Here is a 23,643-nt window from a genome sequence, read left to right as displayed (position 1 = left end):
ATAAAATATTAGTCGATCACCTTCATCCTACTCTGGGTTATGAGCGGTGCACGTCCACCAACACTGAAACGAAACCCAGACCACTGTGAAATTTCATTTCATCTATCAGAACAAATTCAACCAACATCCAACACTCATTTCTGGCAACTGTCTTCGACTACGTTATATTGGGTAAATTAATGACACGCCTTTAATTGCACAGCTCTCTGCAACCAAAACCTGTAATCCATTCACAACTGTTTGCAAAAGCAATTTAATGAAACAGATTTAGTTAAAAATCTCTCGTTGCAAGAGGTTCAGATTAACCACACCTTCGGTAAAGTCCAGTGATGAATCGGACGGACAAGCAATGCCTCGGAGACAGCCGTGTGCAGATTCAGGATTAAAGCCACGCCAAGGACAAGTGCACCAAGCAGCGCATCACATCACAAGGTAATTCTTCCTGCTGAAGTCATATTTACTAGAGCAAGCTTCCTGTTCGATTTCAACTTCCTATCAATCATTTCAAGAAAGAAAAATCAAGTGTCCGGAAGGGAAAAACGTGGTCGTCGTCACTGTTAGTTCTTCAGAAACCAATAATACTGAGACGATAATATCAAGAAAGCAAGAAAAAAAAAAAACTGAAAAAAATCACATTTAAAAAGGGCTCATGCCTTTAAGGATTCATTTCTCTCCATTTGGTCCTGTGGGGTGCCATGAAATCCAGATTGTCTTCTTCAAATACGTTCTTGGAAGATGATTAAAAATATATTATATATAGTCTCTCATCTAAATGTTGATAGGTCAAGCATATAGAATTGGACTGTCGGCCTTGAAAAAAAAATCCTATTAAGACAAACTACTGGATGTTCGAACAGCAAGTGTGTGCGGCGCTTGGGAGAGAAGGAAGCATTTTCAGTGAGTGGTGTATTTCAGCTGAAAAAAATCAGTGCATGTATGAGGGTGGGGGATGAAGGTTTGAGGAGAAGAGCACGTGCGCACGCACACACCCTTCAGACTCCTCAGGCAGTCAAAAGGAGATGTGTACACATGCATGTTCAAACCTTTTTGATTTTTAATAATGCCATCAAGACCTCATATCAACTTAAACGGTTTCATCTACAACATTAAGACAAAATATATAGGGGGGGGAAAAAAAAAAAACATTAAAAGGAGTGAAAACCGTAAAAACGCATTACAGGTCTGGGATCAGTGCCTCCATCACATTAGATAACAGTCCATGGAGCAGACCCGGAGTCAAACTTAAAATCAGAGCAGGCTGTACTACACACCACTTCGAGCTCATCTGAAACGGTCTTCATAGCTTAACTCATGATGACACACACACACACACACACCATGCAGAGTTTCACTAGGATTTGTATTGAAATCTATAATTCCCTAAAGACGGACACTTACAGTGCATATCACGGGTAAATTCAGGAGCAAGATCAATGTAATTCTCCTATTTTATATTAAACTTTGGTCAAATATCTAACATTCTACATTTTTTTTCATCATCTTGCACAACACCAGAAAAATTCAGTTGAAATCAAGCCGTTTGAGGCGAATTGGTCCGCCTCTGAAAAAACTTGGCATTTGGATTTCCCGGCAAACATTGATTTTCGTGACGTCACGTGCGGGACGCCTCCCTCTGAATCCGACGTCAGCGCTGGTTTGTTTATGAGAAAACGACCTGGTGGTTTTCTGCAAATTTCTTCAACGTTATCGCGTAATTATTAAAATGGCTAACAGCTGTATCGTAGGAGGGTGTAGCAACACCAATCTTGATGGGATTATGCTGCGTTCATGTGCTATGGGAAGATGATATTTTCCAGTTGGGAAGTGGTATTTACCAGTGTGTTGTGTTCACATGCTTTTGTTGTTGACAAATTAAAGATGGTGGACCAGATTCAGAATCAGGCCTGTTATTTGGCTAAAACAATTATAGATTGCGTTGTTCATCAGCTGCAGCAGGAATACGAGTTATCAAAAGTCAAAAGGTAAATAATGCTGAATATTTCCTGATCATGACAAGTAGAGATTTTCTTAACACAGTGAATGCCACGCAGTTTTTGGAAATTTGGCTGTAGCCACAATGAGAGTAGCCAGTATCTAGATCATTGTTGGCGTTCTTTGGACAGCCACAGAATATTTTGTATTAGGCTATAATATACATATTATAATATAATATACATAACATGACTCGTTTAAAAGGTGAGAGTCAGCTTTCCGTAGGTGAAAACCACTTCTTTCTTGGTTCATAAGCTAGTCTTGTACCGCTCGCCGCCATGTTGAAAAGGTTAAAGTTCATCTCATCTCGGCAACTCGTGTATCAAAATTTTCTACGAGTTGCCCAGTGGAAAATACCACAAGAGGGGGCGTTCATGTGTGCTTTCCATGTCGGCGTTTGGTATTTACCATAATTCCCATAGCACATGAACGCACCATTAGTACTCATCGTTTTCCAAAAGACCGGACAATGAGAGAGAAATGGGAGCGCTTGGTCTACACAGGCTGTGCACTGAAGCCGTGCAAAGCTCGCGCAGCCTGCTGGCGCTTCCGCAGGTGACGTCACGAATCTGGCTCCAGACTCCCTTGGGATTTTTCCAGAAGCGTTTTATTTTATTTTTTTCTGCTGTAGACAGATGGCCTTGTGCAAAATTACCCTTCTGGATGTGTGTGTAAAGGGACATACTTTCATATTAAAAATAAATAAATAAAAATTAAAAAGAAATTGGTCCAGAATATGCACTTTAAGTCAAATCAGAAACTATAAAGAGATTTGAATGCTGAATTGAAAGTAAATAACGTTATACTGACTTTGTCCAAGTGTTTGCCCTGAGGAAGAGCAAGCACAATAGCAAGCTGACTGCTCCTGGATATCACGCCACAGGCAGGATGTTCAAAAATAAGTGCCATCCTTATTTGTTGCTGTAGTCCACACAAACACAGGTAATTTTTTTTTTGTGTTGCCCACACCAGCATTTTCAGTCCATTTCCCTTCCCAAACTGAAAACATGAAAATGCTGGCCATGGACACTGCGTGTTGGACATTCCACCATTTTTACTTGTCTTAACATTGCGTACACACACACACGCACGCAGCCATTCACAGAATTAAAATACCCAATACAGAAAATGGCATCACAAAAAGTTTTTGCGATCTTCGAATTGTGGAGGAGATTACGTGACGATGACAAAATAGCCGCTTTCCACCAACATGAACCAGGTGCTAGTGCTAGAGAGCCACATCATTTCATCACTGTGTCTCTGCTTTAATCAGCCACTACCCCTGCTGCTAGCATCAACAGCTTGCTATGTTAGCACCGCTAGCCCCAAGCACAACAGCAGCGGACTACGTAGTCTTTTTATTCTTCGGATTAGTCAGACTAGACACTGCACTAACTCGTATTTTAAAAATTAGTGGTCAAAAGTTGTTTGTCTTGCAGGCCACAATAATCCCTTCCCGAGCCCCTAATAGAAGCAGTTCTTGGTTCTAGACCAAGAAAGTTGGTGTCATTCTGGAACCAATCTTCCTGGCTGAGAGCCAGCGCTTTGGCTGTCGAAATGCAAAGAAGCGGTGCAAGATTAGGTGTCACTCCAAACCAGCCCATGAACCACCTTGGTGGAAAGACAGGTAAAAAGATGCAATTCAGTGTTCATAAGTGACATTTTACTGCTGGCTTTTTTTTTTTTTTCAGCAGTTTACCGAAATACGTTTGGCATTCCCTGCAGTGATGATGCCCCCTCAGCAGAGCACAGAATAGAAAGAATGCTTACAACAATAGACCAAGAGGAGAGCCCTGGTCGCTTGTCACACAGACTGAAATACTTTCCTTTCCTTACAAAGAAGAGCCTGCTCTGACCTTTCCTTCACAGCACATCACTGTCTTTAGTGAAGATAAGGGACTTTCAGCACTGCACCATTTCCACATCACTGCCCTGTACAGTGACCGGCTTGACAGGCTCTCTAACACACTGGTATTCCACCACCACTTCCCTCATCTTGCTGAAGTTAACCTGAAAATGGTTCTCTCTGCACCACAAAAAAGCTCTCCACCAGCCTCCTGTAATCTCTTCCATTATATATGCACCCTACAAAGGTGCTTTTGTACCTTTCTAATCATTCAAGAACTTCTGCAGTTGGCATGAGCTGGTGTAGTCCTGAAAGCCCAATACAGAGTGTGAAGAGGAAGGGAGACCAGATGCTTCCATGGGATTCCCCAGTATTGCTCACCACCCCCTCCAACATGGTTCAGGGGCCTAACAAACTGGCCTGTTGGTCAATCCAAGATCCAGGAGACCAAGTCAGGATGGAACCTGAGCCTTCCAGTGGCCCCAGTTGTGTCCAAATGTGAGTAAGCTCAGAGCAACCGCCACAACTGTGTGCACCTGGTAGGGGTCTTGATGGTCCATTACCAAAGACAGTATATAATAGTATCGGCATGATGATCATGGTTCAATGAGGGATTTTGCAACCATTTTAGTGATGCTGTGGGAGGACTGGGGGAGTCAACTGCTCACCAGGATCCAGCACAAATTAAGTGCTGGCTAAAGGGGGGGGGAGGCAGAGGAGGAGGAGAACACCACCACATACTTCCACAGACATGGCTTCGCACAACATGGACATGCGCAAAAATTTCTCCAACGTGTACTTGATTTTCTGCTGTTGCGGACACATCTCGGCACACAAGCTGAACGCATGCACACTACGACTGTGTTTGTATTCACAAAGGGTTATGGTCAAAGCAGGTGAATAAAGTAAAACATTTATTTTGTACACTTAGTCATATTTAACATTTAATTGCATAGAGTTTATATTTTTGTACTGTATTTAATATTTATGTATACATTTCCTGTCACGACATTCATTGATGATGCAATTATTTTGACATGGTCCTGTCTTTTGTGTTACATCCTGTCATATAAGTCACTTCCTGTTTTGTAAGAAAAGTCTGTGAATGGAAGCGGTATTCTACAAGTGAGTTAGGGCCTCTGCATGCTCTTGCAACAAGGCTTTCGCAGACAGCTTTTCGCAGACAGTTGTAATTTATCGTTGAGCGGGGAGTAATAGGCGTGCGCGATGTTATTCACCGCTACAACGCAAGGGGGCGCGAAGTCGCGAAATCGCTAGGAGTAGTTGGTGGGTGTGGTTAGTGGAGTGTTTATCCTCCGGTTACTTATAACGACTAGAACTGGAGTCGTACAGATGTCCGTACTTCCTCACTTCCTCGATCAACCGCTCTTCGTGCTGCTCCATCTTCGCTCGTGTTTTTAAAAATGTCGGTCGTGAAAACAAACCAAACCGGGAAAGTAGGGAAGCGGAAGTGCGTGTACAGCGGATGTAGAGTGGACCAATCAGAGCCCTCTTGTCTGCGACGCTGTCTGCGAGGCTTCTGCGGTGGTCACAATTTTTGGGAGGTGCGCCCAGAGCGTCTGCGAAAGGGGGGGGGGGGGGGGGCTACGCAGACGCCATCTGCGACGCCATCTGCGAGGACTGAGTTGTCAACATAAATTGGCCTTTAGCCCACACGAGCTTACGAAGCGTTACGACTGTCACCTTTCTAAGTATCCAGACTAAAGTTGGAAGGTTTTAAGTCAAGACAACTGTAATATTAAGACGGGCGACCTCAACCAAGTCAGCGAACCCTTCCTTCGTCAACAAGCGGGAAAAGTGGTGTGTTATGTCTTTGTGGAATTATGATTTTGTTTACATCTTAAGACTTTTGTGTGAGAGTGTATATGATTTAGCCTATTGTTTTCTTTATGTGTTTCTTTAGCTCTACGGTGTTTACGGTGTCTACACGACGGTGTTGGTGTGCTTGTGTTTGTGCGTAATAAACATCAGTAAAACGGAACCTCGACTTTGCCTGTTGACGGCATAACGACTATTAAAAAGACCTGCAACAAAGCATGTGGTCTGAAAGTAGAAGAATCCTCCAAAACAAAAAGGTGAAAGCAAGAACATAACACATATGCAGCAGTTTGCAACAGAAGAAGAGCTACCACATTTACTGATGTTGGAAGAAGAGGAACAAGACGGGGGGGAATACAATCTTCTGTATTTTGCACTTTGACTACCCGGTAGAGGTCTGCGCGGGACAGAATTTTCAGTCCCGCTCCCACAAAGAATTATAATTTTTCAGTCCCACTCCCGCCCGCAAATCCCGCATGATGCAGACGTTCGCGTTATTTCTCACGAAAGTTCTTGTCATTGGCTTGGGGAATTAAACATGCTGAGCTTAGCTGAGCTCTCCACCGACCAATCCTTCACCTAGCGCACGTAGCGAGGGTGCGCGTTGTCAGGCGGCATGCGCAGCTAAGGCTTTACAGAGATACCCATTGTGAGCTTCACTAGAGGAGCTCTACTCTTCTGCCATGATCGGAGATCTCAAACACGGAAGAGCAGAAAGGAATCGGAAACGTACGCGAGATTAGACCACATCCGCAAATTTAGGCATCTTGAAATGTTTTTATTAATGCCAAATAAAATATCCAGCACAAATTATATATGATAGACAAATTAATAATTTATAAATTTAATTTTAAACACGTTTTTAGTTAGCGGGACTGCAGCTTAATCACCTCTCCCGCCCGCTCCCGCATTGTGCACTCCCCCTCCCGCCTGCAATGAGCTTTCAAAATTTGTCCCGCGCCGCACTGCTTTGCATCGGGTCCCACGGGACTCCCGCGGGAGTGCAGGGCTCTACTACCTGGTCACCATCTGAGGTTACTCCCACCTACTGGATGGGCATATTACTGCATGCCCAGTTTTGCACACGCACAATGCACTGATGTCTGCAGGGACACAAAATTTGGATGCTGCGCGGATGGTGCTGATGTTGAAACCTGCGTCATGCACACCATTCACAGACTGTTCACAGAAGTATACTTCCCCTTTCAGCTTGGGTTCCTCTTGCATGAACCACTTTGGTAGATTACCTGCTAAATTGGCCAACCACCAAAAATAGTGCTTCTTTAAATAATACTTATTTAAAAAACCAAACAAACAAAAAAAAGAACCCTTTGAGCTTGGGCCCAAAGGGTCGCCAGTTCAATTCCCAGGACCGGCCAGAAAAACGTGAGGCGAGTTGAGTGAATGAACAGCACTTTCCATTCCCTCTGTATCAAGGCTGAAGTGGCCTTGAGCAAGGCACCTAACCCCCAGCTGCTGTAGCACAGCTGCCCACTGCTCTGGGTATGTGTGTGTGCGCGCTCATGCACATGTTCACTGCTTCAGATGGGTTAAGGGCAGAGGAGGAATTTCGCTGTGCATGTGACAAATAAAGGCTTCTTCTTAGTGGCTAGAAATTATGTAAACGGTGCCTCTCAAAGCAAATCTGCCTCAAGTATCCATTTCTTAAGCCTAGGTCACAACTGGACGTATGATTTTTTGGCCGTGCGATTTTTGGCGTTTCCCAAATCGCTGCGTTTTTTTTTTTGTTCATGGAGAAAGATGCACATTGGCCGCAAGTTTGTTTTGCAACCTGAAAAAAACGTGAGTGCCCATAGAGTTTGTTTGACATGACAAAGAACCTCTGCGGCCGGTCTGCGGCCAGTCTACGGCTCTAAAATCAGCACGTCACACACGCGCCCTCCATGCGTTTCTTGTGTTTTTTGCACGTAGACCGGCCATAGGAGCACGTACGGCTGGTTGTGACCGAGGCTTACCATACAACCAAAGTTTACACTTCAAGTTTGTTTGACACCAGAGTAACACTTAACATGTCTGATTTTGCTAGGAAAATGTAGATCAAGCGTATTACACCTGCCTGTTTTTTGGGGGGGCCAGTACATGCATGCTCCACCATAAACGAACCTTTACCCCTTGGCTGGTTGTGTTGTTTACCTGTAGCAGGTGCTGTCGGAGCAAGGGTTGTGAACACGGACGATGATGAAGACATGCTGGAAATGTGAGCGGATGTTTTTGGGGGTGAAAGGATGAGCTCCTGGCTCCTGGAAAACGATGGTGACGATATCATTCCCAATGTGCCTTTTCCTCAGCAACTGCACAAAAGAGAGAAACATCAATAGTGGTACAGACAGGCCATGTATTAAATCATATGTAATGGAAGGTTCGGAAGCACTGTACTGTATCTTTTATACCCCTTTTCCACCAAATCAGTTCCAGGGCTGGTTCGGGGCCAGTGCTGGTGCTGGTTCACAACTCGTTCAACTTGCGAGCCAGCTGAGAACCAGTTTGCTTTTCCATAGCTCGCGGTGCTAAGGGAAGCCACGTCATTACGTCGCTGTATACGTCAATTACGTCGCTACGTTTGCATAAACCTTGGCGCGAATATCAAAGCAAAAACACGGAAGAAGCAGCAGCAGCAACAATATAATAATAAATGACTTCGCGTTTGTACAGCTGCTGCTTCTCATCGCTTAAAAATGGTGACCTTTCGCGGTCTTATTGTTGTTGGTCTTAACAACTCCGCCCCCCCCCACTGACGTAAGCGGTTCTTTCCTCTGGCCCAGCAGAGTTGGTGCTAGCCTGGAACCAGTTTTTCTGGCCCCAGAGCCAGTTCTTTGTCAGTGGAAACAGAAAACCCGGTTCCAAACTAAGCACTGGCCCCGAACCAGCCCTGGAACTGCTTTGGTGGAAAAGGGGCATCAGTCTCAGCATTACAGTAGCGTTCACAATTCTATAGCAACGACTGACTACATACTCAGTTTTGCGTTCTAATATCCAAATATCATCTGTACTCTAACCTACTGCTTATGACACCTCATCTGGTAATAATGGAAATATTTGAGGCAAAATTACTCTTACGCAAACAATTATAACTAAACCGACAGGTATCTTCAGACAAGTGTTGAACTGGTGACGCGAGCCCCAAAGCAAGATCATACATTTGAAAACTTGATGAAGGGCACACACTGTACGCAACAGGTAAAGAAGCATTGCTTAACCTGCTGTTTGTTGTTTGGCGTGTATGGCAGCATGGTTGTCACGTGAAACATGATCTCGTAGTCCTTGTATGCAGTGTATAGAGAGTGCGTCCCAGTGGAATCCGCTAGAAGACAAGACAAGAGGTAGCCGACCATTAACAGTTTTTTTTTTTTTTTAAATATCATTTAGTGATTAGCTCATACACAAGGACACTGAAAATCAATACAGAGAAAAGTATGTAGACATTGTAACACTAACAAACGACAAATTTCACATCACCGGTTTTTCCTCTTATAGGAATGCAGTGACTGCTACTATCGTCACTTCTGGGTGTGCATCGTTCAAATGGGGTTTTTTTTTCCCTTCTCTTCTGGTGAGAAACAGTAGTAACTATATATAGTTTCGAAGTAGTTAACAGAAATTATATACAGTGGGGCAAAAAAAATATTTAGTCAGCCACCAAGTGGAAGTTCTCCCACTTAAGATGAGAGAGGCCTGTAATTTTCATCATAGGTACACTTCAACTATGAGAGACAGAATGGGGGGAAAGAATCCAGGAAATTACATTGTAGGATTTTAATGAATTAATTGGTAAATTCATCGGTAAAATAAATATTTGGTCACCTACAAACAAGCAAGATTTCTGGCTCTCACAGACCTGTAACTTCTTTAAGAGGCTCCTCTGTCCTCCACTCGTTACCTGTATTAATGGCACCTGTTTGAACTCGTTATCAGTATAAAAGACACCTGTCCACAACCTCAAACAGTCACACTCCAAACTCCACTATGGCCAAGACCAAAGAGCTGTCAAAGGACACCAGAAACAAAACTGTAGACCTGCACCAGGCTGGGAAGACTGAATCTGCACAGCTTGGTGTGAAGAAATCAACTGTGGGAGCAATTATTAGAAAATGGAAGACATACAAGACCACTGATAATCTCCCTCGATCTGGGGCTCCACGCAAGATCTCACCCCGTGGGGTCAAAATGACCACAAAAATGGTGAGCAAAAATCCCAGAACCACACGGGGGGACCTAGTGAATGACCTGCAGAGAACTGGGACCGAAGTAACAAAGGCTACCATCAGTAACACACTACGCCGCCAGGGACTCAAATCCTGCAGTGCCAGACGTGTCCCCCTGCTTAAGCCAGTACATGTCCAGGCCCGTCTGAAGTTTGCTAGAGAGCATTTGGATGATCCAGAAGAGGATTGGGAGAATGTCATATGGTCAGATGAAACCAAAATAGAACTTTTTGGTAAAACTCAACTTGTCGTGTTTGGAGGAGAAAGAATGCCGAGTTGCATCCAAAGAACACCATACCTACTGTGAAGCATGGGGGTGGAAACATCATGCTTTGGGGCTGTTTTTCTGCAAAGGGACCAGGACGACTGATCCGTGTAAAGGAAAGAATGAATGGGGCCATGTATCGTGAGATTTTGAGTGAAAACCTCCTTCCATCAGCAAGGGCATTGAAGATGAAACGTGGCTGGGTCTTTCAGCATGACAATGATCCCAAACACACCGCCCGGGCAACGAAGGAGTGGCTTCGTAAGAAGCATTTCAAGGTCCTGGAGTGGCCTAGCCAGTCTCCAGATCTCAACCCCATAGAAAATCTTTGGAGGGAGTTGAAAGTCCGTGTTGCCCAGCGACAGCCCCAAAACATCACTGCTCTAAAGGAGATCTGCATGGAGGAATGGGCCAAAATACCAGCAACAGTGTGTGAAAACCTTGTGAAGACTTACAGAAAACGTTTGACCTCTGTCATTGCCAACAAAGGGTATATAACAAAGTATTGAGATGAACTTTTGTTATTGACCAAATACTTATTTTCCACCATAATTTGCAAATAAATTCTTTAAAAATCAGACAATGTGATTTTCTGGATATTTTTTTTCTCATTTTGTCTCTCATAGTTGAGGTATACCTATGATGAAAATTACAGGCCTCTCATCTTTTTAAGTGGGAGAATTTGCACAATTGGTGACTGACTAAATACTTTTTTGCCCCACTGTAGTCCCTTTATCAGTATGAAAATTGGCTGTTTGATTTACATGTTCTATATCAGGCTTTTCAGTCGCTTTGTTGGCAGATAAGCAAAGCAAGATAATCATACACTCACCAGGAAAAATCGGTTTCAAGCTTCATTTTACTTGTAATGTCTCAATACACATTTAAAAGAGAGGTTGTATACGGCAAAATATGATGTAACCGCCGTGAAGGTTTTCCTTCTTTTTTTGTGCATCAAACAGTGAAAGGGAGCTAACAGCAGGAAGGAACTTAAATTGAGAGTGGAGAACTGAGGAAATGTTGGCCCACACATGCCACTGGATTTGCCCGAGGAATCTTTCAAGCCATTCGGCTGGATGTGTCATTTTACCAGGTCATACCAAATTTGCATAGTTGAGGAAAAGCTCGATTCAAATGTCTCCTGTCTGTTTCTGGCCACAGTCACTGAAATCACAGTTCTGTCATGCATTTACAGAGAAAATGAAAGGTCATCGCCGTTTTGGCGTTTGCGACTGAATAATGTCGGGTAACAGACAATACATACAAAAAAAAAAAAAACCCCACACACACACTACAATTACACAGCCACATTTATGCTATGTGCAATACTAAGCATTTACAGCAACCAGCTTGAGCCTGCGATAAATGTAGCAATGCCCAGTAACTATTTTACAAAAACACCACATTCACCACAACATGCAGTATTTTGACACAAATATCCACCATGTATTATCTATACCTAATGGGACCGAAGAAGAAAAGAGAGAGGGGGAAAAAAAAAAAAAACCCTCCACCACACACAGCATTCACATTTAACACAAAAGAAATCTGCTTCTCAGCTGCCTTCTGAGATAAAAGGCTATTTCCCATGAGAAACTCAGATTATGAAGACGGCATTTCAAAGGATGAACACGGATATGTAATTAAATGCATGTTTGGAATTATCCATCATGTCTTGATTTTATTACAAGCACAAAAGATTCATTCAGGCAACTGGACCACGTGTACAAGTGGCTGTGGTATCCATCAGGATTATTTAAAGTCTTTTGGGAAAAAGGAATGAGAGAGAGAGAAAATACAGCTGCACAGAAAGAAAGAGTAAAAGGCTGAAGAAGAAAAGGCACGAAGAGGACAGGTCACTTAAAAAAAAAAAAGCTGAAGTGACGTGTGTGTGTGTGTGTGTGTGTGTGTGTGTGTGTGTCTGTGGACTAAAAATAGATATTTACTGAAGAAAACAAGATAATACATTCAGAACTTAAAAGAACCATTTTACGGACAAGTTAAAAAAATAAATCACAAATGCAAGTAAAAAAAAAAAAAAAATCTGTGAGAAGTTTCCAATTTGTGATAAAACTTCTAAAACTCCCCCCCCCCCATGATACCTTACTGAACACCTCTCTAAAGACCTTGCTCAATAACAGCATTGTCTGACATTAAAAGCAGAACACTTCAATAAAATGTGCTTCAAGGTCAAAGGAGCCCTACATGACTGACAAAATGGTCATAACTCAAGCTTAGGTAAACATTATATATAAAAAAATAAATAAAAAACAGAACGTCAAGGACATCGCTCATCTGGCCTGCCATCAAAACAACCATGACTACAGGAAAAATCAATAAAGGACTAAAATCAATAAAGGACTACATTTTGTTCCCCAAGAGAAGATGATCTACAATTCTAGTCAGAAGAAATTGTTAAGTTGACCTAACGACTAATTTGTTCGCAAAAAAGAGACAACACAATGGCCAAGTGTTGTGCAGAAGGTCTAGTTTTTTCAAACAAAACAATCAGATCTGAAATCCGTTGAGAACTGAGGGAGGAGACACGATTTAACTGAAAAAGTCGTAAACCAATTGCTTACAACAGGAAAGTCAACAAAAACGACCGAGTTCTGCTCCTCAAGGGAAGATCGACCCAAAACATCAATCAGAACTGAAATTGGATGAGAAACGAGGGAGGATACAATTCTAGTGAAAAGTCTGAAAACTCATTAAGTTGACCTAATTACTAATTTGTAAGCAAAAATTTGACAATACAATGACCAAGTGTGGTGCAGAATGACTAGTTCTTTCAAACAAAATCAGAACTGAAGTCCACTGAGAACTGAGAGGAGATATGATTTAACTGAAAATAAAAGTTGTAAACAAATGGTTTACAACAGGAAAATCAATAAACAAATGACCAAGTTTGGTTCAAGGGAAGATCGACCCAAAACATTGATCAGAACTGGAATTGGATGAGAAATGAGAGAGGAGATAAAATTATATAGTGAGAGGCCTGGAAAATTTGTTAATTTGGCCTAATTACGAGCTCGTTAGCAAAAAATTTGACAAAAAACCACAAAGTTTTGTTCAGTGTGATGAGTTCTTTCAAATAGAACAATCGGAACGGAAATATCTGGAGAACTGATGGAGGAGATACGATTTAACCGAATCGTGGATGATGGACGGACGCCACACCATAGCAATAGCTCATCGGCCTTATGGCCAGATGAGCTAATGATGTGGAAATAAAAAGATAGTCTGGTCCATCATCCTACAGAGACCATGTTGAGTTAAGGAGGCAGTTTAACAGTCAGTACGTTTACATGCACATCCAAATCGAGCTACTGTCGGTAATCGAGCTAAGGGTCCCAGCAGGGGTGCCAGAGAAATCCAATCCTACACGCACACAAGGAAATCAAGCTGTGTGAGGTACATTGTGCACCCGAGCCACAGGTGGCGCTACACGCCCCATCGTGTTGGTACACTTCCGGTTGTTGTCATGAAGAGCTATTCAAGAGTATAAACAAAGTTATCAGCAGTGTTGCCAGATACTGCTGACGTTTTTCAGCCCAAAACATGTTCAAATCCGCCAAAATGCACTTAAAACCGCCCAATCTGGCAACACTGGCAGTTCTGTGTTCACAAGTTCCATGCTCAAGCTGTTAGGCTTGCTCTAACAGACTGTATGGCTACAAACTGTCCTGTGCAGACCACTGTTTTGTAAGACAACTTATTTTGCACAATTGTATATTTTTCTAAAGTCCATTTTTTGCTTACAAAATTTTTTTTGCTTACAATTTAACTTGCGTCTTAATAAACACAAAAAAGTTCAATTGTTTTGTTTTTATTGACATTCTTCAGGTGTGTGTATATATATATATATATATATATATATATATATATATATATATATACACACACACACACTGACTTGTTTATGTACACAATTCACAGCTATGCAACAGCTGTACAGATGCATTTGGTGATACAGTAAGTGAGCTAAATTTTAACAGTGCAAACAATGCCACAAAAAGAAAAGATTCATGCCGTTGTCATGCCGACCGAGGCTGTTGTGTTTCCCGCTTGTGGTCTCGTCACTTCTGGAAGGGGCAGTGCTGAAGTAAGTAGCTCGAATACGTAGCTCGATAGGGTTTACATGCACTAAGCAGCTCGGCAGAAATCGCATAATCTAGGTCGTGTAGCTCGATTCCGAGAAATCAAGTTCGGTTCAATTTCAGCCGAATTAAGGTGTATACGTGGCATTTTGAACTTCGATTTCAGTCGAGCAACGGCAGAAATTCGATTCTCTCCATGTGCATGTAAATGCACTGACTGGTAAAAAGGTCAGTCTACAGTACCTAAAGCTCATTAAGGTTTCCGCACAAACCTTGTCATACATTTGTCAAGTTGGAGTAGAGTTGGAGAGTTCCTGCAGTTATTAACCAGTTTGACTGAATCTCAACTCAAAAACAAGTAGGCCTATTAATAGTCAGCTTGTATTGAAAAAACAAAAAAAAAAAGTTAAATTAAAAAATATTTAGAAATGAAAAAGGTTCAGGGATATATTAAAAAAAAAAAAAAAAAAAAAGCAGTATGCCTCAAAAGAATAGAGAAAATAAGCCTACTACATAACTGATACAACATATTTATAAAAAAAAAAAAAAAAAAAAAAAAAACCCCACCCCACTCCATTTAGTCCAGTATCAGAGAAACTAATCTTCCAGAACAAACCTGAGCAAGTTTAATACTTACTCTTTGTGTCCAGCTGAGCCCGATACTTGCCAAACCCTTTCAATCGCACTTTCTCTCCCAGGAGCTGCAGGAATTCTTCAAAGGCAGGACCAGCCATTTCGTTGTTATACATCTCCTCTTCTGTGCTCTGGCCTGCACGACAGTACATTACCCCCACCTTCACCTGGAAACTAAGCTGAGGAAGCAAAAGGCCCAGAAGAGAAGGAATAATAAGGACAAGCTAAAGGATGCAGCTGTGATGTAAATGCAGATGATCTTTATCAGATTAGCCTTGGTGAGCTCAGTCATCCAAGTATCAGAAAGAATGGTAACAGAGAACGCATGACCATTTGCCTTTTGGCCTACATACCCCCTGCTCATCCAATTTCATCAGCTGCTCTGTGACTTTTGGTGTGTTGAGGGCAAGCCGCAGACATGAGATGTCCAACTCTGGGAGCAGGTATTCCAGCACTTCTTTAAGGGGTAACCCTCGAGCAGTGCCATGTTTAGCAGTGGAAGGCACTGAATCTTCAAGTATAGAGCCACGCAAGGTGGTCAGCTAAACAAAGAGAAGTATAGTTTATGCCAGGATTATTGACCTGCTTGAAAAAAAAGATAACCCTATTCATGGGTAAATACAAGCAGGGCAGAAGGGTACATTTAGAGCACTGAGAATTTAAAAAAAAAACAAAAAAAAAACCCAACACACATTTCTATGGATGTAGTCCATTTACTGTTTACTATAAAATGCAAGTTAAAAGGTTTCCAAAAACACTGAATTGGCAATACACCATTTCTCCCTTCATGTAGCCTTTCCCGTGTGCTTGTGTGTTTGAATTAGTTATGCAACAGCATCGAGTGGCCTGTCAGGAGAGATAAATGCCTCCGAAAGGTTGTTTCAGACAATATAAGACAGCATGCCACAGAAGCTGTACTAGATACATTCTACGAGTCTTGTATCCAAGTCAATAAGCAGGAAAGCTTAACTAATTTTGTACCAAGTGTTGGGATATCCTTTCGAGGAAGTTTCTCTCCCCCACAATGCAGAACAAATTAGAAATAAACCAAAAGATACAGTATGTGAACAAAGGTTGGTTGTTTATTTTTGAGAGAGATAAGGGGTAAACTCACCTCACTGGTTCTGAATATTATTCGGTAGTTGTACTGCTGGCCATGGTCCTTGTGGTCTTCCAACTTCTCTCTCCTGATGCTCACTGCCACTGGGCCCAACACCTCGTCCATACCAAAGTAGTTCCAATGCTCTGCAAACAGAGGGCAATACACACTGGATGTGAGATTGGTGCTACTGTTCCAGAAGGCCCCTGCATCCCAAAGGAAATGCCTTACCTCTCAGGTAAAAGAACTTCCTGTAGTAATACGCTCCAAGGTCCACATGCTCAATGATGTACTGCTTGTCTCGATCACCAAGTAAGCTGGATGCATCTGTGTGTCCCTCTACAACAGCAATGCCTCCGTTGGTACAATGGTGGCTTAGTGTAGTTTCATCTCGTCCAAAAGCCCTGGAACTCCCAGTTCCCAGCTCACCTGCTACAGCAACCCCTACCTTATATCTAAAGTCACCTCCAGTTTCAGTACAGAAACAAGGACATTTCAGTACAAGTCCACTGCCCTCATCATCAGCTACGTCCAAAGTGGGACTATCCCGTGTGTTAAGTTCCTCCTGGCTGCCACCAGGAGAGCTGTATGGCAGGCTGTGCGTTGAAGATAAGGTGGATGTTGCTGAACCAGAAAAAGCAGAAGCAGCAGAGGCACCAGAAGTAGTGTTTTTGCATTTGGCTGCAGAGTTCTGTCTGCTCTGGATCACCTCATTCATGTTAAACAACATGCTCTGAACATCATAATGTGCAAAGCCTTTCTGGCAGACCCAGGGTTTTAAGGGAGGTTTGGAATCTTCAAGACGGTTGTCCTCCATATCAGAACCCACCCTGGGAGAATCCACATCCGTCCTCGCACTGCGAAGTTTCCTGAATATTGATTCACCCCCCGTCTCCGATTTGGACCTTCTCTTTGGAGGTTTGTCTCTTTCTCTCAGCTGAATAGGAGACTCATTTTTCAAGTCCTCTACAGCAGAGTCCAGCAGATCCTGCTCTTTGGTAGAGACAGTTAGAAGTTCTGCCAGTCTTTCAGGTGCTGGGCTGCGTTGGTCTTGCTTATCCCTGTCATAGCCCTTTAGCATCTCAAAGAAGCTGTTCCTTGAGACTTCAGAGGAGGAAACTGCATGCTGGTCAATGGAGGAAGTGCTGCCATACTCCCGGTGCAATGGAGACCACTTAGTCCCTGCAGTGCCCCAATCTTCCCCACTATCCCCGCTACCGTCAACTTCACTTAGGGTCATGTCACTATTACTACGTTGCCGGATGCGTTTAGTGTTACCACGAGAGGACCTTCTATGGTCGTCAACTTTGAGCAACTGCTCTTCCATGGAGCTTCCACAACTGGCTGAATTTATCTTGCTCTGGAGGGTCTTTTGGATGCTTTGCAGCATGAAAGAATCTTGAGGACAAATCAGAGCACCAAGTTTGGGCTGACTACCCGAGTTAGCTCCTGTGGGAGTCATCGTATCAGCATTTGGATTGGGTAGTCGCAAAGTTCCCCCATCTCTCCGAGGTGGCCAGTCAGCAACCCGAGCTCGGACTCCCATCTTCGGCACTCCAATCATGCCCCCTGTCTGGTAAGAGTTTTCTGGACGCAGAAGGGATACCCCTCCATTGGTCTGGCGTAACGGACGAGTGTAAAATTCTTCAGGGGCTTGAACTGTCCCTGCAGCAGGCCGCTCAGAGGGTGAGCGTTTCAGGCTCGTCATGGTGACGCCTCACCAACTGAGCATCTTAAGTCTGGAGCATTTTTGAGGATGGGGTTGTGGCACCTAGCTCCACTCTACTGAGACTATGTCCTTGTTCTTTGGTTTCCACAGACTATGGGCATCAGTGCAATATTTCTCAGGCCTGCATGGTGATCTTGTAAAACGGTCATGCCTCATTCACACCCCTGCAAGAAACAGACCAGGAGTTAGGAGTAGCAACAGCTGAGCGTCCTTGTATTTGGCATGAAGGGTATTTTTATGGCAAATAGGAGTGTAACAATATATTCTCATCATGATTCAATTCAGGATGCTGGCTGCACAATTTCAAATTAATTCTTGGAATATGTTGATCAAAATTGGAATGAAGGAAAAAAAAAAAACGTGCAAATGAAATGTACTACAGGTTGACCATATCTTAAAAAGATAAAATTAAAAATAATTCTCACCAAAATTTAGATTAAAAACAAAGTGTTTGACCTGGGGACTTTGAAAATTATTGAGTGAATGTGATCATGTGGTCAGCATGCTTTCTATACAGTTTAACTCTGTGGGTTGTTCAAATTGAGAAAATTAATAGAAAAACACTGACTTCCATGATGTGAATCACATTTTCATGATAGTCACATTTTTGCATTGCGATGCATCGTGTCACAATGTATTGTACCCCCAATGGCTTATGAATTTACATAAAGAAACCATTTTCATAGTGGCGAGCCCCATACTTGAGATGAATCAACCTGATTTTTGATGGATTTGATCGTACGCACGTACAAACAAATGTGTACCACCACAAGGAGCCCAACCATAAGTGCAAGGCAATGTCTCAAGCACTTGATGACCAAACAATTAAATTTGTATCTTTATTTAATTAAAATGGAGGCACGGTGGTGTAGTGGTTAGCGCTGTCGCCTCTCAGCAAGAAGGTCCGGGTTCGAGCCCCGTGGCCGGCGAGGGCCTTTCTGTGCAGAGTTTGCATGTTCTCCCCGTGTCTGCATGGGTTTCCTCCGGGTGCTCCGGTTTCCCCCACAGTCCAAAGACATGCAGGTTAGGTTAACTGGTGGCTCTAAATTGACCGTAGGTGTGAATGTGAGTGTGAATGGTTGTCTGTGTCTATGTGTCAGCCCTGTGATGACCTGGCGACTTGTCCAGGGTGTACCTCGCCTTTCGCCCGTAGTCAGCTGGGATAGGCTCCAGCTTGCCTGCGACCCTGTAGAACAGGATAAAGCGGCTACAGATAATGAGATGAGATTCATATAAAACTAGTTAACCCTCTGGAGTCTGAAGGTATTTTCAGGCTAGGGCTGGGCGGTATGACCCAAAATTCATATCACGGTATAAATTAAATCTCTTCATGGTAACGGTATATCGTGGTATAAATGTTGCGGTGCAAAACTTATAATGGAAGTGTTTCTGAATGGGTTTTGTAGTCCCTTAGCAAAGCTAAATTGATTTAAAACAACAACGATAATGTAATTTTTTGAGCATTTATTGTACAGAACAGAAGTAAGGATAGCGCCTCAGAAGTACAAAATTCTTACAAAAATAAAGTGGATATTGTAAACAGTACTTCAAGTAAGAGGTTTTCTATCAGGCAAATGGCAAAAACAGTGAAAAGGTTCTGTAATCCAAAATCGTGCAAAAAGATACCAAACATGAAATTGTCCACATCTTAAAGAACACAAAAAAATAAATAGATATTCTAATAACACTACTTCAAGTACACAGACAGAACAGGCTTTTCTTCTCTTGTGCAAAAACGGTCACTGAACATTTGGTTTCATATTTCAAATTACAATCAAGCTGCAAACACAAACACTGAACTTTGGTTGCCAACAATAAGGTTTTCTCCTCTAATCCAAAATAGTGCAAAAGTTACCAAACAAATTTTCCACATCTTAAAGAACACAAAAATACAAATTCTAAATAACACTTCAAGTACACAGAACAGACTTTTATTTTGTCTGTTGCGCAAAAGTGTCACTGACCGATTGAATACATTAAGAGAGAAAAACTTACAGTACACTTAGCATCTTTTCAGTAAAAAACAAAAAGCAGCACATTTCAAATTAAAATCACAAGCTGCAACACTGAACTTTCGTGTTTACTCCAGTTCACTTGCTTCCCAAGTTCCCATCCTCTTTTATAGGTTGTTAGCCAGAAACACGGGACCATGTCTTTGCACAAGCGTGTTGTGATTGGGGTTGACCGATAATTGGCCTCGCCGATATATCGGGCCGATATTCTGCATTTTTAGGGTTAATCGGTATCGGCCATAATTTCCACCGATATGCCGATAACATGCCTTTTTGCAGCCATTTCGTTCCTAAAGCGACTGTCATTGCACGTCCTTTCCTGCACTCGCCTCTCTGAGTTCAAGAACACGGTCCCGCCCACCACAACATCTGATTTGTTTGGCACAAGAGACAAAGCCAATCGACACATGTAGCTAAACGCTGTGAACTGTTTCAAGGCGGCCGTACGGGCACTCGGGCAGAAGCGGCACAATAAGGTATTAGGCAGAGACCCGTCCACCCGTAAATTTGACGGGCGATTGCCGATTTCAACGGGCAAGTATACACACAGACGGATACTGAAACGGACGATAATGCCGAAAATTTTCGCACATGAATACTCCCACATGTCATCCGATAAATCCAGTTATGTTCCGCCCACACACGGACTGGCCATCGGGAGTAGCGGGAGTTTTCCCGGTGGGCTGGTGGTTCAGCGTGGGCCGGCGGAGAAAAAAAAAAAAAAAACAGTTGCGCGCTGGCCTTTAATATGATAAGCAATGTTAACAGTTTCTTTAACAAACTGTTAACATTGCTTATTACAGTTGCGCGCTGGCCTTTAATATGATAAGCAATGTTAACAGTTTGTTAAAGAAACTGTTAACATTGCTTATCATATTAAAGGCCAGCGCGCAACTGTTTTTTTTTTCTCCGCTGGCCCACACTGAACCACCGGCCCACTGGGAAAACTCCCGCTACTCCCGATGGCCAGTCCGTGTGTGGTTCCGCCATCATTTACAAATCGTAAGAAACACAGTTTAATACGAAAAATACTGAAAACTTGAAATGAAAAATCAGAATATTTCATCGTTTCCGCCATTTTGGCCCGCACTGAATCTTGTAACATGCGGACTGAATAAATCGCGAATTCTGATTGGTCGAAAATTGCCAAACACCCTGCGTTGTAGTTTCCTCTTTCTTGGCGGGAGAACCGCATTTTTTTTTGCTGACTCACTCTTCTGGATCAAGATGAATCCCAACAAACGCCCCAAATTGAATGTGACAAAAACTGATTCGTTTTTCCACAAAAAGACAGAAAAGGTATGTGTGATACATTGATTAACAAGGGGGTTCATTGGGGTATGGTAAAATAGAATACTGTTGGGTTTTTTTTTTATTAAATACTGTAACTAGATCAAAAGATTATATACAATTCATTGTTGTTTATTTTCTTTTCACTTTTGTTACCAAATCAAACACCATACATACATCTGATACATTCAGGAGTGAAACTGAAAAAAATACAAAGTAAAAATATGCAATATTTCTGATCAAAAATTACACGCCATTTCACCCTGAAAATGTCCTAGAATGCAGGAAATGAAGTCTAAATTTCAAAAATTTTCTGGGGGGGCATGCCCCCAGACCCCCCTAGAGGGACTTCGCGCCTGCGGCGCTCGTCTTCGCACCTGCGGCGCTTATCAGGATTATATAAAATATTATTTTTGACTGGTAAATTTCTTTTTCTGCCTAATACCCTACGGCACAAGGGATACAGCCAATCAACACGCGTAGCTAAACGCTGTGAACTGTTTCAAGGTGGCCGTATGGGCACTCGGGCAGAAGCAGATCCCACTTCAAGGTAAGGACACGCTGCTTTTGCCGCAATAAGTCACAAACACACAAGTTACAAAAGCACAACATTATGTGTTTACATTCTTCATCTACTACTCGTTAAAATTGTCCATTTGCATCTGTGTAGCCAGGCAAACTTAGCTTACGAAAGGAAGCACTTGAATTAGCCTACAACCAACTAGTCTCGCTGAAACTACATGTAATGCTTCCTTCACTACAATATAATCCTCCTAAATTGGGAATATTAGGCTTGGGCATTAAAAGCATTAGAATGTAGATGGTTACTTGTCAAGTTGTTACATAATAGGGAGTGATAGCCTACTTTGTTTGATTTTACTTTTTAAAAAATGCTGCAGGCAGCTCCCTACACTTGATTTGTTATTTAAAAACTACTTGAAGTTGGTAAGTCTTACTTAGTTCTTAGTGTAAAAGAATCCAGAGTGTATTTTCATTTATTTTCCACTGAAAATGGTGAGCTGTAATATAGTAGGGAGTGATTTTTTTTTTTTACTGGTGAATATTTTATTATTTTATTTCTCATTTTATTCTAACTAATGTTTGACTTTATTGTACAAATGCTGCTGGCATCTCCCTGCACAAAATTTCATGTTCAATTTTACAATTAAACATACATTTCATGGATATGAAGGTCTGTCTCAGTGTGTGCTATGTTTAATTTCATGTGAATTATAATATTTACATTTATTGGTTGCACATATCGGTTATCGGCATCCCAATTCCATAATCGGTATCAGTCCTGAAAAAAACATATCGGTCGATCCCTAGTTGTGATGGCTCTTATGTCATTCCACCATGTGCTCTTTCTGTCATAAGGAGTACTCTTGGAAAAGGCTTGCGCAATGGAGGTCTGTTGTTGGGTCGCGGGGGGAAACTTTTCTTTCCTCCTGTGTTCGTAGACTGAGCCGGTGTTTGAGCCAAGCGCAGCCTCTGGCTCTCTGCATACTCGAGCACATTTTGATTTCAAATGGTGAAATAAACTGCTCGTGTTACCTTTGTTGGCTGTCACAATTACTCCACACACTTTGCAGAGGACATTTTTCTGCTCAACATCCGACTTTTAAACCCGAACCATGTCCAAATCACGGCTGTAGCACCGTTTTTTGTTTTTTTTTTGACTAGCTCCTCCTCCTCTACCGTTCCTGTGCTTGCGGCCATTTTCACACAGAGGCAGATGTGATGACGTCATCGATGGTATGATGGCAGAGCACAAATCTCTACCGTAGCCAAATTTATATCGTTTCTACCGTCATACCGTGTATACCGCGCAGCCCCATTTCAGGCACTCTAATGATTTTGTCATGCTCCGATTTTGTCGTCAATTTCAACAAACCTAAGCAGTATTTTCAAAGTCATATATGACCTTTTTGTATTCAGCACAAGTTCAGCTACAATAATATCTATGTAGTATGGATGTCATGATTCTACTTTTTAAAAGATTACAAATGAAGAGATTGTAAAAAGCAGTTTTAGAACTGTGTTGGAATGTGTGAAAAAACATGACCTTACGCATTGTGACAAACTGTTTTGGTCACTTGAGGTGATTCTCTTCAGTCTTAGAAATAGATCAAGCATAAAACTTAAATCTGCTCCATTGATTTGGACAATTAACTGGCCATCCAAAAAAAAAAAGTCTCATTGTTTTGGGATAAAGAGTTGGCAGTGGGAGGAGTATTCAATGAGAAGGGTAAAAATTTCCATTCCATTCCATGAGAAAAGAGTGAAAACCCCTCCCACTGCCAACTCTTAATCCCATCAGATCACGTCACAATGGGTAAGGTAATGTTTTTTCACACATTCCAACAGTTCTAAAACTTCTTTTTACAACAGCTTCATTTATCTGGTATTTGACTTTATTCAGTGTGTCTTGAAAATAACTTGTACAATTTTACTCAGTTCAGAGCCACAACCTACTGTTACTCTGTTACACAATTACTCTAATTTTGCTCCCACTCCAAATTTTACACTCTAAACTCAAAACAGAGTAAAATTAACTATTTTTGAGGAAAATACTCAACTTTGGAAAAACTGCTCAGTCATTTTTCTTGTGTATG

At 42.2% G+C, this 23,643-nt stretch overlaps 1 protein-coding gene across 5 annotated transcripts in view; it reads right to left on the bottom strand.

Moving 5' to 3' along the window:
* Window positions 1-23,643, bottom strand: part of LOC132894329 (signal-induced proliferation-associated 1-like protein 1) — a 138,950-nt gene that overhangs the window by 41,985 nt on the left and 73,322 nt on the right. For all 5 annotated transcript variants that reach the window (XM_060934002.1, XM_060934005.1, XM_060934006.1 and 2 more), the window contains exons 2-7: window positions 16,229-17,890; window positions 16,013-16,143; window positions 15,252-15,440; window positions 14,903-15,077; window positions 8,896-8,999; window positions 7,832-7,989 (exon numbers count right to left, since the gene is read on the bottom strand). In XM_060934002.1, coding sequence (XP_060789985.1) covers window positions 7,832-7,989; window positions 8,896-8,999; window positions 14,903-15,077; window positions 15,252-15,440; window positions 16,013-16,143; window positions 16,229-17,705 — 2,234 coding nt within the window. In that variant the 5' untranslated portion in view covers window positions 17,706-17,890. The remainder of the gene's footprint in view (window positions 1-7,831; window positions 7,990-8,895; window positions 9,000-14,902; window positions 15,078-15,251; window positions 15,441-16,012; window positions 16,144-16,228; window positions 17,891-23,643) is intronic.

Source organism: Neoarius graeffei, chromosome 11, assembly GCF_027579695.1.
Source record: "Neoarius graeffei isolate fNeoGra1 chromosome 11, fNeoGra1.pri, whole genome shotgun sequence".
In the NCBI taxonomy this organism is placed as follows: Eukaryota; Metazoa; Chordata; class Actinopteri; order Siluriformes; family Ariidae; genus Neoarius; species Neoarius graeffei.
This window is presented reverse-complemented; position numbering and strand designations above follow the sequence as displayed.